This window comes from Phodopus roborovskii, unplaced genomic scaffold, assembly GCF_943737965.1.
Source record: "Phodopus roborovskii unplaced genomic scaffold, PHOROB, whole genome shotgun sequence".
NCBI lineage: Eukaryota > Metazoa > Chordata > Mammalia > Rodentia > Cricetidae > Phodopus > Phodopus roborovskii.
This window is the reverse complement of record NW_026126442.1, coordinates 226,262-241,014: the sequence shown is the minus strand read 5'-3', so window position 1 is coordinate 241,014 and position 14,753 is coordinate 226,262. Positions and strand designations below refer to the sequence as shown.

The window sequence follows — 14,753 nt, the reverse complement described above, 5'->3', positions numbered from 1 at the left end:
TATCAAATGACATAAAAATCCCTGTTATTTGGGATTCCCTAAGTAAAATGGTTAAGTAAAGAAATCAAACACCCTGACATCCACCCCCAGCCCTTTTGTTTTTTTTAAGTCAGGGTCTCACTATCTAGCCCTAGCTGTCCTGGAACTTGCTATATTGAACAGGCTGGCCTCAAAACAAAGCATCGCTGGCTTCTGACTCCTAGGTGCTGGAATTAAAGACATCCATCACCATGCCCAGCTTAAACACTTTTTAAAACACAGTTTCATTAGTCTCCATTGTTCTCCCAAAACAACTCAAGCGTAACTAACATGGAAGGAATATTTATTGTTCCAAAATAAACCAACAGACCGCCATAGTTATAGTAAATGTACTTATTTTTATGCTTCTATTTTTCCTGTAAAACACATTTGTTCCTTGGAGGATTTAAATTTCTTTTACTAAAAAACTGTGTAACCTAAGGACTTGAGACTATTTCTATGAAGTGTGTTTATATTTATAAGTAATGACAGCAGTGTCATCTCTGCTAATGTCGTTTATATATGGTGTGGGGGGGGCCCACTGGTGGCACAAACACATGTGCAGGTCAGAGGACAACCTTGGCTGTTAGTCTTTGCTTTCCACCTGGCTTGATAAAGGGGCTCCTGTTGTTCACTGCTGTGTTTATCAGGCTTGCTGCCCTATGAGTTTCTGGTTCTTCTGTCTTTGCCTCTCATCTCCTGGTGGGGATAAACACTGGAATTACTACCACTGGGTCACTGAATCCAGTTTTTACTTAAGCTCTGAGGGTTGTTAGGATTGTGTAGCAAGTGCTTCACCTAGTGAAACATCTCCCCACCTACTCTTCCAGACTTTCTAAGGGAAATATTATTTCGAAACATTAGGTTTTTTTTTTTTTAAGTCTTAATAGCCAAGCATGGGGGCACATGCCTAAATAATTCTAGTGCTCTGAGGCTAGCCTAATTTATAAAACAAGTTCTAGGCTAGGGCAGTCAAGGCTACACAGTGTGAGACTCTGCCTCAATGTTTACTTAAAAATCCCTTTAGCTTTTCCTACATTGGAAATAATAGGGTAGTTACTTTTAGATTTTATATATTGATCCAGGTAAATTGTAACTTATATAAGAACAATTATAGAAAAATTTTAGAGAAATAATTTGTAACTTAAAATATACCATTAATGCTCTTCTAAATTATTCATTACAGCAACAACCAAGGAAATGATCAGGATAATGTAATGACTAGGTAAATTAATTTGTCCAAATGCAAAAATATTCAATTACTTAGGTTGGTGCTGGCCTGTGTATCTAATGCTTTCACACACAAGGAAGGGCAAAAGTAAAGCAAAATTTGATAGTGTTTACCTTAAAATAGGCCAGTATAAACTAATATGAATGAATGAAACATGTAAGCATTCAGCACAGTGGCAGCTACTCAAGAGGCTGAAGCAGGTGGATCACTTGAACTTAAGAATTCTAGGCTTCTCTAGGCAGTATATCAAGAACCTGCAGTCTAAAATAAGTAAATGAATTAAATAAAATAAAAAGTAACATTGATAAGTTGCCAAATCTCCTCTAAATAAATTCTCACCTATGTTCATGCAAGCAACTTTAATTAAATGCACTGGATCACAAAAAAAATAAGTAAATAAATAACTAAGAAGTGCAAAGTGCTCAGCAGCAGAGTATTTGACCTAGCATGCACAAGGCACAAATTTCAATCCTTGGCACTTCCAAAACCAACCAAACAAAATAAATGCAAGCATTTATTCAATAAACAAATAAGGAGTATATGCCAACTTCTGTGCAATTTTTACTATTTCTCATTTTAGATTCAGAACATGAAGATTGAAAACTCCATGTTATAGTTGGTATATAAGGAAACTTCATTGAAAATATTTTCAACACTGACAGTAAACTGGGACAAGATATAGTCTAGCAGGTGGAAGACCTTTTAAAGCTCCACATAAAAACTCACCAGTATACAGTTTGGTGAAAGGGGACGATGTGAGATCATCCCTATGATCTGGTGATTTTAAAAGTCAAAATTATCAGCTAAATTGGAATTAGTTTTTAAAATAACTAATCTTTCATCAATAAAATAAATGATTCAAGCAAGAATTGATAGATGTTTAAAATCATTGGTAAGAGCTGTTAGGGATGTAATCGCAGTTACTAATTCATTATAAATGACAAAGAGCATCATTATACTAGGAGCAATACAGCATATACTAGATTTCTTTACCAACATATCAAAAAAGTAATAATAAGATAAAGTATGTACTTCTTGGTGAACTCTGAAGAAAATATCACCCTATCAAGTATTTCTGCCAAAAATTTTAAACTGATTCTAAACACAAAGAAGCAATTATAAATAAGACCTGGATTCCTCAAAAAAAAAAAAAAAAATGTATCTTATACAGTTATAGGAAAAACAGCAAAGAAATTTTGCTAAATTAAAGGAGACTAAAGAAATAGGAAAACCAAATGTAATGCTTCATGATTCTTGACTAGATTGATCATACATCAAAAAGGAAAAATAGGGGCTGGAGAGATGGCTCAGTGGTTAGGAGCACTGGCTGCTCTTGGATCTGGGTTTAATTACCAGCACCCACATGACAGATCACCATTGCCTATAAGTCCAGTTCCAGGGAATCCAACACCTTCACACAGATATACAGGCAGGCAAAACACCAATATGCATAAAATAAAAATTAGTAAATAATTTTTAAAAAGGAAAAATACTATTTTTAAGAAGGAAAACTATAAGACTAGTTTCATCATGAGACCCTAATTCAAAATAAAATACAATAAAATTTTTGAGAAAGGAAAAATGCACACAAAAAACCACTGGGAGACCTGGAAAATTTTGTGTATTAGATAATGTCACTGCATTAGAACTATCTTAGAACTAAAGTTATATAAGATAAAATCATTTTTCAGAAGCTACATGCTGAAGCACTTTCTAGTGATATATTATAATGTCTGCAACTTTTGTAAGATGTCAGGAAAAAGAGCACATGTAGATGAATATATTAGTGATAATGAAATCAAATATATGTGGCTGTGTGTTAACATAACTTATAAGCCTAAGCAATAAGTATATGTGTATTCATTGTATTATTTCCCCAAATTTTAAGTTGAAATAATTTTTAAAACTCTGAGGAATGGAGAGGAACACAAATGAATGTTTTCCTTTATACTCAGAATATATGACAGTTGTCTACAGAAGGGTACATAGAATGTAGGAGTAGGAAGGGAACGAGAAGACATGAAGGAGATGGGATGGAGAAAGACCATAGGTGTGCTTGGGAATTCTTTACTGAATGCCATATTGTACCTTAATTTATTTAAACATAAATATTATGTACTTAATAATTAAGTTCATGCAAAAATAACAAACCTGCTATAATGAGCTTAAATTGGTCTTCTTATGAAGCTTCTATGGAAATATTGAAACAGAAAAGACTTCTCAAAATCTTATACTAGTCATTTTCTTTGTTTTAATCTTAGTAAATGGTTTGTTAAAATCACTGATCCAGAAAGGAGATGGAGTAGGAGGGATTCTTTTCTTTTCTTTTCCTTTCTTTACTTTTTGGTTTCTCAAGACTGGCTTTCTCTGTAGCCTTGGCTGTCCTGGAACTCGCTCTGTTGACCAGGCTGGCCTCGCATTCAGAGATCCGCCTGCCTGTTTTCAATGAACCACCCCAGGTAGGCACATCCTCACTGACAGATCACAAAGACAAGCATTTCTAATGGAAATGTCTAAGTGTAAGTGTGCTGGAAAGAGACCAAGAACGTGCACAAAGGGCTTCTAGCTTGTCTGGTCATACTGCTACACTGCCACTATCACCTCCATCAAAGTACTAAGACCCTGCCTGACTATTGCCAACATGGGACCTGGATCAATACCAACCTGAGGGCCCAACGCTCTGGATAATCAAAGTCATAACTCTGCATAGAATCATTGCAAGAGTCCCGGGAACTGCCTTGAAGAAACAGCTGCTGTGGCACTTGCACTGGCCCAGGGAACTGGTGCACAGAAGCATTGGGCTGGGTAGTTGTATGGTAAGGAGGTGGGTTGCTGTTGCTGGTCTCACTGCGATAGTCACTGTCTCGGTCGTCAACAGCACTATCAGGGTCTTCAAAGGCTGTGGAAAAAGCAGACCAACCACCCCACTTTTATGCAATTCTTCAGAACATTTTCTGCTTCTAACTTAGGTAGCCATACACTGGAAGCTTAAGAATAAGAGTAAAAATTGAGCTGCACACAAGTCCAATGACATCAAAGACACATGCAAAATAGTCTCTCTCCATGTCAAATAAGAAATGGCTGTTTCATTTTATTGTTTATTCTTACAGGAACACCTAAATTGCATTTCCCAATACAAAATTCTCTGGAATTCTGCTTCTAGTATCCTACTAATCATAACCCAATTAAGTTCTGCTTTGAAATGTCTCACATAGATTCTGGGTCTCTGTGATTATCAAAGGGGAGAGAGCAAGGGGGAAATGCCTTTTCCATATCTCAGAAGAAAATACATTTTAATTTAAAGTTGGTCAGGAGTTTCCAGCCTTTAAAATGCATGGACTGAGACAAATAAGAACAGGACAGCCAAGGCCAGGGCTTTTGGGTCTAGTCAAAGGCTTTAAATGCAGTTTAAGGACAACAGAACTGTCTTGCTGAGAGGAGAAAACTATGTATACTCTCACTGACAACACATCCACATTTACTTAGTAGTAGTGATCAAATTAGTTTTGCTTTTCAAACCAGCAACTGACAGCTAGTTTTCCCTTAATGATAACTAAAACAACTACTATCACAAATAAAAACTGTGTTTGGGGAGGAATGAACCTAACAGTATGTAAACTTCATTATAGAGGAGCTATATCTGATGTTATACCCATGTGTGTATGATTAACAAGGTCCCTCATGTTCTTTTTTTGCCAAGTTCCTATTTGGCTCACCATAAAGAAAAGAAACACCATTCCCAAATGGAATATCTTTTTGCATATAATAAGCACCTCATATTAGTAATTTTGAAAGATAATCTTGGTAGCAAGGTAGGCTTTAGAAATCTCCCCAAAACTATATGATCAAACTTTTATAGGGCAGAAAATCTGGACTTGTATCCATACAGCAAAAATGGCAAAGACCAAATAAAGTCAAATACAGAAACAAAAATCCATACAGAACTGATGAAACACACAGCTGTAACTCTAGAACTTACAAGGTAGTGGCAGGGGGGTTAGGAATTCAAAGTCAACCTCAGCTACATAGCAAGTTCAATACCAGCCTGGGCTATGTAAGCTCTGTCTCAAAAAATAAAAGGAATAGAAGTATTGGCCAGATGAACTTAAAGTTTGGTTTTGGGCCAGGATATAAAATGAATGAAATATTTTTTAAAAAATGGTTTTGATTTAAAAGAAAAAGGATTGAAAAGAAAAAGGATTGAAAAACAATCAGTGATATGGAAAGAATTCCTGGGCTTCAATTCCACTAAAACAAATGGGAGCAAGAAAGAAATATATTTGAGAACTGAAATCCAAATCACATTTGTGGGTATAGTTAGGGCACAGGGATAAGATGATCTTCTATTTGAATTAAGGATGAAAGAGTGAGGTTGGTGTTAGGGACACCAAGGACTTCTTAGGAAAAAAAAAACTGCACTAAGTTTATGTTAACATATGAACACTTAAAAAATTAAAAAAGGAGAATGTTGAAGCCGGGTGTGGTGGTGCATGCCTTTAATCCAACTCTCCAGAGGCAAGTGGATCTCAGTCTGAGGCTAGCTCAGCCTGGTCTACAAAGTGAGTTGAGAGAGAGAGAGAGAGAGAGAGAGAGAGAGAGAGAGAGAGAGAGAGAGACACAGAGACACAAGAGACACAGAGACACAGAGAGAGAATGAATGTCATCAAACTACATCAGAATGAGAATGAGACTAGACTTTAAATGGTAAGCAACCATTATTACTAACACTCAACAGTAAAACAAGTCCTTTGAAATTCTGTGTGGTGACATATACCTTTAACCTCAGCACTTGGGAGGGAGAGGAAGGCAGAGCTTCTGTGAGTTCAAGGCCAGGCTGGTCTACATTTTATGTTCTAGGACAGCAGGACTAGTTTTGGAAATGGGGGAAACACACACACACACACACACACACACACACACACACACACACACACACACACACACACCAAAAGTGGTAAAAGTTGGCAATGGGAGGGGCAAAACATCTGACTTAGAAGCACTCTGAAGACACAGTAGGAAAAGAGACTTAGAGGCACCCATTCAGCCCTTCCTGTGCTTTTTTGTCCTAAAGACTAGAAAGAAAGGATCAAGAGACAAAACCAACATGCCACTCAGAGGTAGTTCTCTCTGAACTCACAGAAGTAAGTCTGAGGAAGTCAGTACTGAACTACTCATGCATACAGATGAGCGGGCAGAGGCCACAGTCTCCTGAACCCTGACAAGAAAGATATTAGTATGTAAAGTAGAGATTGTTGAGTTTTAGAGACCTCAAGAGACACTCCTATTGACTGAGGCCAAAAGAACAGTGTAGCCAGAGTTAAGAGCTCATGTGTCAAAGCTAGACACTGCTTACATAACCTTTCTTTTCTTTTGGTTGCAAATGACCAAGTACTCTTAAATGTTCTGCTTTTTCTTTTTCGCTCCCCACCCCCAACCCCCTCACCCCCACCCCGGGCTGGGGGAGAAAATGTTCCACATCTTTCCCTAATGACCAACAGCATTTCATTTCATTTATTTATGTATTTATTTTGTTTTGGGTTTTTTGTTTGGCTGTTTGGTTGTTTGTTTTTGAGAGAGGGTCTCTCCGTGTAGTTCTGACTGTCCCAGAACATAAAATGTAGACCAGGCTAGCTTTGAACTCACAGAGATCCTCCTGCCTCTACCTTCTGGGAGCTGGGATTAAACAGTACGCCATCACTCCTGGCCTGGGTAACAACATTTCTATGCTAAGGAAATAAAAGGCAAATGAATACTAAGAAGCTGAGATCCCATGGGAAAAAAGAAGGTTGGGAGGAGGTAAGCAGGAGGGTCATGAGGAAGAGAACACAAAGTGAGGTGAGATAAACAGAAACAAGGAAAAGACAGCCTTTTCTTTCCTTTCTCACTCCCAATCCAACCAAAGCTAATCAGAAACTAAAAGGAGAAAGTAAGGAAAAGGTAAGCCCTGCAGCTTGAATAATAAGTTGTGTTTGAGTGTATCAGCCACAGCCTCTGCAAACTACCCCTCAGTACCACAGTATCTCGTGACCTCCCGGAGAAAAGGGCTTTTACCTGGGAAAAAAGAACAGCTGCTGAGTCAAGTTTGGCTACTCAGCCAAAGGCACTTGTGAGCTAGTGTGAGGGCAAAATGAGGAAGCCACATGCCCAAGTTTGAGGCATGGTCTGCACAGAGTTCTAGGCCACCTAGGGCTATGTAGTTAGGCCATGTTTCAAAAGGAATAAATAAAGGAAAATAAATACTTTTTAAAAATTTAATGAAAAATCCCATGGTAAAGTTTATTTGAAAGATGGAAAATTAAAAGGCTGGGAATAGTTGTTCACTCAAATACTGGATGCCTACACATGGAAATCTAAACAACACAGAAGTTAAGATATTGGCTTAATGGGAGAATGAAAATATGGATCAAATACTGAGTTTTTATTCAAGAAAGTTACTACATGAGAACACCATAAGCCAGACACTATATGACTTGGAAGGAAAGGAAATTCACTTCCTGATATGGAAGGAAGGAAATTTTATGGAGATGTAGGTAGGTAGAGTGGAGGAAGAGCCAGGTGTTGGTGGCTCACGCCTTTGATCCCAGCACTCAGGAGGCAGAGGCAGGTGGATATCTGTGAGTTTGAGGCCAGCCTAGTCTATGAAGTGAGTTCTAGTTCCAAAACTATACAGAGAATGGTTGCTAAAGTTCAGATAAGAATGATTGCATCATTAAAAGATGTATTTATGATATAACTCTGATATATATATATATATGTGAGATGTGTGTGTGTGTATGTGTGTGTGTGTATACACACATATGTACTGATAATTGACTTGGCAAACACATGAAAGGCAATAATAAAAAAATAAATGTAGCCTAGGTAAGGTCATTTAACCTGCAGCAAAGATGGCTCTCCAACCACACAGAAAACTGAGTTAAATACTGAATGCTGCAGCACCCCAGTATGTAGTACTCTTGGATTTGGAAATTGTTTTTAACCCTTGAAACACTAGAATGTTATTGGTCAGATAAGAAATAAAAGACAAATAACACATATTCTTGATGGCTTACTTTTTTCCACTTGAGAATCTTAACATTTCTGGTCTTTCTCAGACTGTTTGGAGCAGTTCTCTAGCAGCAGATATACTCAGGACTCAAGCCACAGAAGTACTCAGACATTCTAGTGACAATGACCATTTAAGTTTACCCATGTATCTGCTGGACATCTAATCACTGAGACTGATTCTTGCCCTGCCCATGGACAAAACCAGTCTAGAATTGAGTCATTTTTCAGGAAAGAACTGGCTGCCTGCTCTCCAAGCTCAAGAACAAAGGTGGATTTGGCCTCTGTGGGCTGCTTCAAGGAAACATCAAACCATAGCCTCTGTCTCTCATTTCCTAAAATGACACAAGGCTAGACTAATAAACCAGAAACATCAGTCTGTTCTGTAAATCTCCCCAGCATTATCATTACACAACCATACTAAAATGCACAACAATAACCCTGTCTCTAGGTCAGCTCAGAATGAACCTTCTGGTTGTAGTACTTCTATGTCAGGAGACCAAAAGTGCCAACATGAAAGGCTGGTGGCACCATTTGTATCTAGGGAATAAAGTTCAGTAGTCCTATTAGTTATAACTGCAACTTTGGTATTTAAAGTTCATTCAAAACCAATCTCTCTCCTTCTCCTCCTTTCTCTCCCTACCGCACCCTCTGCTGCCTTTTAAAAAGGGAAAAAAAAAGAGAACTGGATTACATATATTGGTATGCATGAATATCCAGCTTCAACTTCATAGCTGAGAGGGAAAACATTAAAGAGGAAAAAAAAAATCAAGAAAACTGAGTTGACAAGATTGCTCAGCAGGTAAAGGCAACTGATGACTTGAGTTCAATCCACATGGTGGAAGAAGAGAACCAATTCCTACAAGTTGTCCTTTGACCTCCACACTCCCATGGTCCCACTGTGACATGCACATTTGTGTGCCACACTCACATAAACACAGACACAGGCACACACAGGCACACACAGACACAGACACACACACACACACACACACACAAGAAAATGATCTAGAAAATGATAAGGAATTGAAATGCTTACGTACCCTGATGCTCTCCCCAGCCCAAATAGGTCCAGTGACCTAAGGAAACCACAAAGAAGCAAAAGAAGTATGACAGATATAATTTTAGTAGTAATTGAAAGATAATCCCTGCCCCAATTCTAATATGCCTTATCATACTCCTGCCTACTACATTCCTAGGGCAAGGGCTTTACATTACAGATTATCTACTTTGTAAAAAGCACGAGGCAAATGTGCACAACATTCTTGATCTTTGGAGTTTACTACAAAAACAAAGCAAAACTGCTGATTTGGTACTGTGCAAACTTCTTCCAGGTCTCACAGGATATCATCATTTAGGAGCTCATATATCTTTGCTTAGTCAAAATAAAACCTTGATGTCCTGTCTCAAGGAAGGAAGCACTTCCTTGTCCCCAGATTGTCTATGTTTGGGCCTGCCACAGTACATCCATAAGAAGCTCAGCTATCATAACATAACAAAACAGTGATCATCCAGCTGAGATCTAATCTTGCTACTCTCTACAGAGGAGATTTAAAAGTGGGGAAGGGCAATATCTATCTCTTAGAAACTCATCCTCTAATTTTTTTTTAATTAGAAAGCCCATGTTTAATGGATACAGTGTTCCCTGATGGCCTTCCAGCCCCCCCAGAAAGGAGATGGGAAAGGGAGACCGGAAAAACCACCCCTCTAATTTTCTAATATGAAATAGAAATAACCTAGCCTATTGGATCCTTGGAGGAAGCCACTTTTTTCTGAATTACATATAACATTTTAATTAAGATACACACTTGAAGGATAGAAGAAAAATAAAAGCATTTTCCATCTACTTTTCAAAGTTAAAAGTCAAAATCTAGTTAAATTTAAATTCTTTCATATACCCAAACTGAATTTGGAACAAAAAAATTGGATAGAGATCAGCAGTTATTCCTAGGGAAATGGAAATAATTTAGCGTCCTGATTAGGAACATAAGCTTTAAAGTCAAAACTCAGTTCTCCTGCTCTATTACCTATTGAGAATATGACCTTGAAAACATCATTGCAGATACTTCCTCATCTGTAATGGGAGAATAACAACATGAGTCCTTCTGTGTCACTATAAGAACCAGGTGAGAAAATGCACATCAAGTGCTTAATCCCAGGAATGTGGTCAGCAGCTATTATTTGTTGACTTGTCAGGTTCCCAGGTTTTTGCTTTTCTTATAGGTTCCTAATAAACAGGTGGCAGAAAGAAAACAACTTGACCCGTGCTTTTTGAGCGTCCTAAGGTTCAGAAGACGCTCAGAATTTAGAGTGTGGCTGTCTTGAAACTTTACAGTAAGACCCAAAGTTCTGGGGGCATCAGCTGATAGCCTAGCTGGTTGCATTCACCTGATGCTTTATGCTGGGCAAACATGACTCCTAATAAGTTGAAAACTGTTTAGCTGATCACTGATAACCCCTTTCTTCCCAGGCACTCACCTTCTTCCTACCATATATGTAACCTCTTATTACTACCCAGAGAAGGTACATTGGTTTACTGTGTCTTTTTTTTTTTTTTTTTTTTTTTTTTTTTTTTTTGTAGTTGTGTTAATTGTCTAGTCATGGGTAGGGGATAAAAAGAAAATCCTTCCAGGCTATAGTACTGTTGCCATAGCAACTGATAGAGGGGGTAATTACCTTGTTTTTTTTTTTTTTTTTTTTTTTTTAAGGAAATGGGGAGAAATATATCACATAGAATCTTAGCATACATTGGCCCACACAAGTGACAAAACTGTTTCTATAACTTTGAGCTCAAAGGCAAATCTCCCTGCAGATACTGCTTCTTCCTTGAGTACTCCACAAAAGAGCACAGCTTCTTCTACTTAATTAAATATGTATCCATTACATAAATAAATTGAATGCATAATCTGATCCCATATACTGGCACCATCCTAAACCTGGGGTGAGGGGCAGCAAAGGATACAACCCACATCTTAGGCTTTCGCTAGTCTCAATTCTCACTACTTCAGTACAGTAACACTGTTAACAGAAATAATACTAGTTTAATCAAGCAAGGTTCTTTCCCCACCCCAAAAATGCATCAGTACATCTCACTGGTTAATAGGACAATAATTAGGAACAGTTTTACTATGAAAGTGTCCAATCATGGGGCATCTTCAGTAGTGGGATTATCTGGAAGGCAAATAGAGCTACTGCATGTTTGAAGAGGAAGGAGATAGGATCCAATTTTCTATTTCATAAAGAGAACAGTAGTTCAATGAGGCCAATTGTCTACTGGTATAGTAGGGCTGGTAAGGAAGCTGCTGTACACATTTGTCAACAGCCTGACCTATATGTGTGACAGAGAGGGTGAGAAGACATGTATAGATCCATGAGACACTCTGGAGGTAAAAAAAAAAAAAAAAAAATCAATCAGGTTTGATGAGTAACTCAATAGTAAGCTTTTTAGCCTGTGCTAGTAGATGAATGTAACAATCACTGAGGCGAGATACATAAGCAGAGGGTCAAGATAAGGGATAAGATCAAGTGAAAATTAGGCATAGTAACTGTAGTATCTACTAGATATATTAAATGAGTTTTGTTTAACACACAGCTGGTTATCTGAACACAGTACTCAGAAAAGACATGGGAGCAGAGATTTTGGAGTTTTCAGAATATAAATTCCAATGAAGTGGCTTTTTCTGTTTTGTTCTTTTGTTGCATTATGTCTAAATGATATTTAATGGAAAGTAGCTCAGGTGAGATGGCCCAGTGGGCCCACGCACTTGCTTTACAAGCCTGAAGGCTTGAGTTTGAACCACGGAAGCCACACAAAAGTCAGATGTTCTGGCTGGCATCTGTAATCCCAGTACTCCTATGGTAAAATGAAATACGGAGACAAAAGAATCAGCTTGAAGCTGGTGTGTGCAGCATGGGAGATACTCTGCCTAAAGAGATGTGAGGAAAGAATCAACTCCTGAAAAGCTATCTACACGCATTCCTTGGCAAGCATACAGTCTCTTTCTCTCTCACACATAATAATTGTCATAATTATTATTGTTTTTAAAGCAGAATTCAAGCAAATATTTATAAATGGATTAATAAAAGCAAAAATGTAGGTATATAAGAACACTGGGAAAGACTGAAAATTAAGACAAAAATAGCTGTAGATACAGCTCAGAAGAACAGCACTTTATTAGCATCTGCTCAACTTTCAGACAAACAAACAAAACAGAAAAACAAACAAACAAATAAATGTTAGTTGTGTTGGAGCAGAGCTGTAATTTCAGCACTGAGAAGGCTGGAGGGTCACAAATTCAAGGCAGCCTGAGCTATGAAGCAAGACTGTTGTCAAGAAACCAAAGACAACACTATGGGGAAGGGGTTACAAAGAGAAAAATGATAACAATCACCCTTTAAACAGGAAGGAAGAAGAGAGAGAGACCAACTTCAACAACTGACAGTACAGTGTCTGTGAGGTCATGGAGATACTGAAACTCTTGTACATTTCTAGAAAGAATACAAAGTGCAGAATATTCTAGACAATGCTCTTGTCATTTCTTGTAAGGTTATGCACACATTACACAATCCAGTTATATCCCTACTTGATTTCTATTCAAAAGAAAGAAAAACATGCTCACACAAAAACCTGTACAGGAGTTTTTAGTTGCTTGTTTCAGTTTTTAGAGTCACGAAAACTGAAAATAGAAATGTCCTTCAACTGAAAAATTGTTAAACAAACTGGCACATTCACAGTAGTATGTTAATCAAGAATAACATGGAATGAACCACTGCCACATGTAGGTGTATGTCAAACACATTGTAAGTTAAAGAAGACAGACTCAAAAAGCTATGTGCAATGTGATTCCATGTATATACTGTTCTAGAAAAGGCAATAATAAAGAGACTAGTTCTTGCTATGGGCTAAAAGTGGAAAAAGCCTACTATGAAGAGGTAAAAGGAATTTTTAGGGATGATAAAGCAGCTGTATATCTCAATTATGGGGGAGGTTAAAAACTATGGTTCACTAAAATTCCTAACTATATACTAAAAGTCAAATTTTATTGTATGTTAATTACATATTAATAAACAAATCTTTTTAAACAAGCAGAAGAGTTCACAAGCGTCTGAAAAAAAGTCATGTAGGCAGGACACAAGTGGTTATCAGAATGATCAAAACTTAAAAAGCTTGCTGGATTTAGAAATAAAGAAGTTAACAGTAACTTCCATGAGAAATTTCAATGAATGAAAGTTAAAAATAATGAGATAAGGATAAAAAAGAACAAAAAAGAAAGAATACAAACTTTTTAGAAGTTCATGCAGTGGAAGGAGGAGACATCAAATATCTCCACAATTTATCCAGTAAGATGCCACATGTGAACAGAGAAGAAAAAGTATTACCTATCACAGAATGCCAAAGGGGATACAAACAACAAAAAGACAATAACGAATTACTATGGAAAAGAATTGGTAAACAGTATCCTATGAGCTTAAGCTAGCAACACTCTCAAACTGGACATTCATGCATGCCAGTGAGTATAAAGATGACTACTTTAATGAGAGAACTAATGTTTCCACTTCCAAAGAGCCTCACGCTTCTCTGCTCACATGTTTACCGAGCACTACTCAGCCTCTCCCTAGCTCACTAGCACCTGTTAGGAGACTCAGAAAGCTAGCTAGCACTCTCTAGGAGATTGGAAAATTCACACCATTTTGCTACTTTCACACTCAATATAACACTGAACATTTCTTGAACTGAAGGAACAATTCCTGAAAGCATAGTTAATAACACATAATATTTCTCTAGCCAATAATATCAGATTCCCCAAGTAAAACCAACTCACAAAACTTCTCACCCATGTCAGAGGTAAATCACACATCCCAGGTACACGCTTCTAACAAATAAGCTACAAACTGGGACTGTCATGATCCCTGGCTGATCATTTGCTAGGTCTGATTATTTACTAAGATGATTCAAAGAAATCAAAGGCAGATTTTACTTATTTCATCAATTTTTAATAAAGAATGTTACAAAGTATACAGATGAACAGCTACATGAAGTAACATTTAAGACAATGTCTGAAGGGATCCTGAATATAGGAACTGTCACCTTTCCAACAAGTATATGTTTGTACCAAGACAGAGGTTCTCCAAATCCATATTTGGGGTTTTTATAAAGGTCCCATCATATAGATATAACCAATAATTTCAATCTCCATTCCCTTTCCTAAAGCATGTAGGGGCAAAACTTTCCAAGCTCCTTGATATAGCTTTGACTTTTGGATGACCAATCCTCCATCCTGGAGCCTACCAGGAAGCAACTCCTTAGACTAAGACATCCTTAATTCCCAGAACATTCTGAGGCACTGATAGCTCTTTGTAAGAAACCAGAGACAAAGAAATAAATACATTTTTTATTGCCATGAAGCACAATACTGCAAGTACCCACAGATAAAGATAAATATTTACAATATTAAAAGCT

General features: G+C 37.5%; 1 protein-coding gene across 7 annotated transcripts in view; it reads right to left on the bottom strand.

Annotated features, from left to right (window-relative positions):
* Unc13b (unc-13 homolog B) overlaps positions 1 to 14,753 on the bottom strand; it is a 207,763-nt gene that overhangs the window by 96,966 nt on the left and 96,044 nt on the right. For 4 of the 7 annotated variants that reach the window (XM_051187638.1, XM_051187632.1, XM_051187636.1 and 1 more), the window contains exon 8: positions 3,914 to 4,148. In XM_051187638.1, coding sequence (XP_051043595.1) covers positions 3,914 to 4,148 — 235 coding nt within the window. Of the gene's footprint in view, positions 1 to 3,913; positions 4,149 to 9,336; positions 9,373 to 14,753 lie in introns of all 7 variants that reach the window. The other 3 variants (XM_051187633.1, XM_051187639.1, XM_051187635.1) reach the window with 1 other exon arrangement.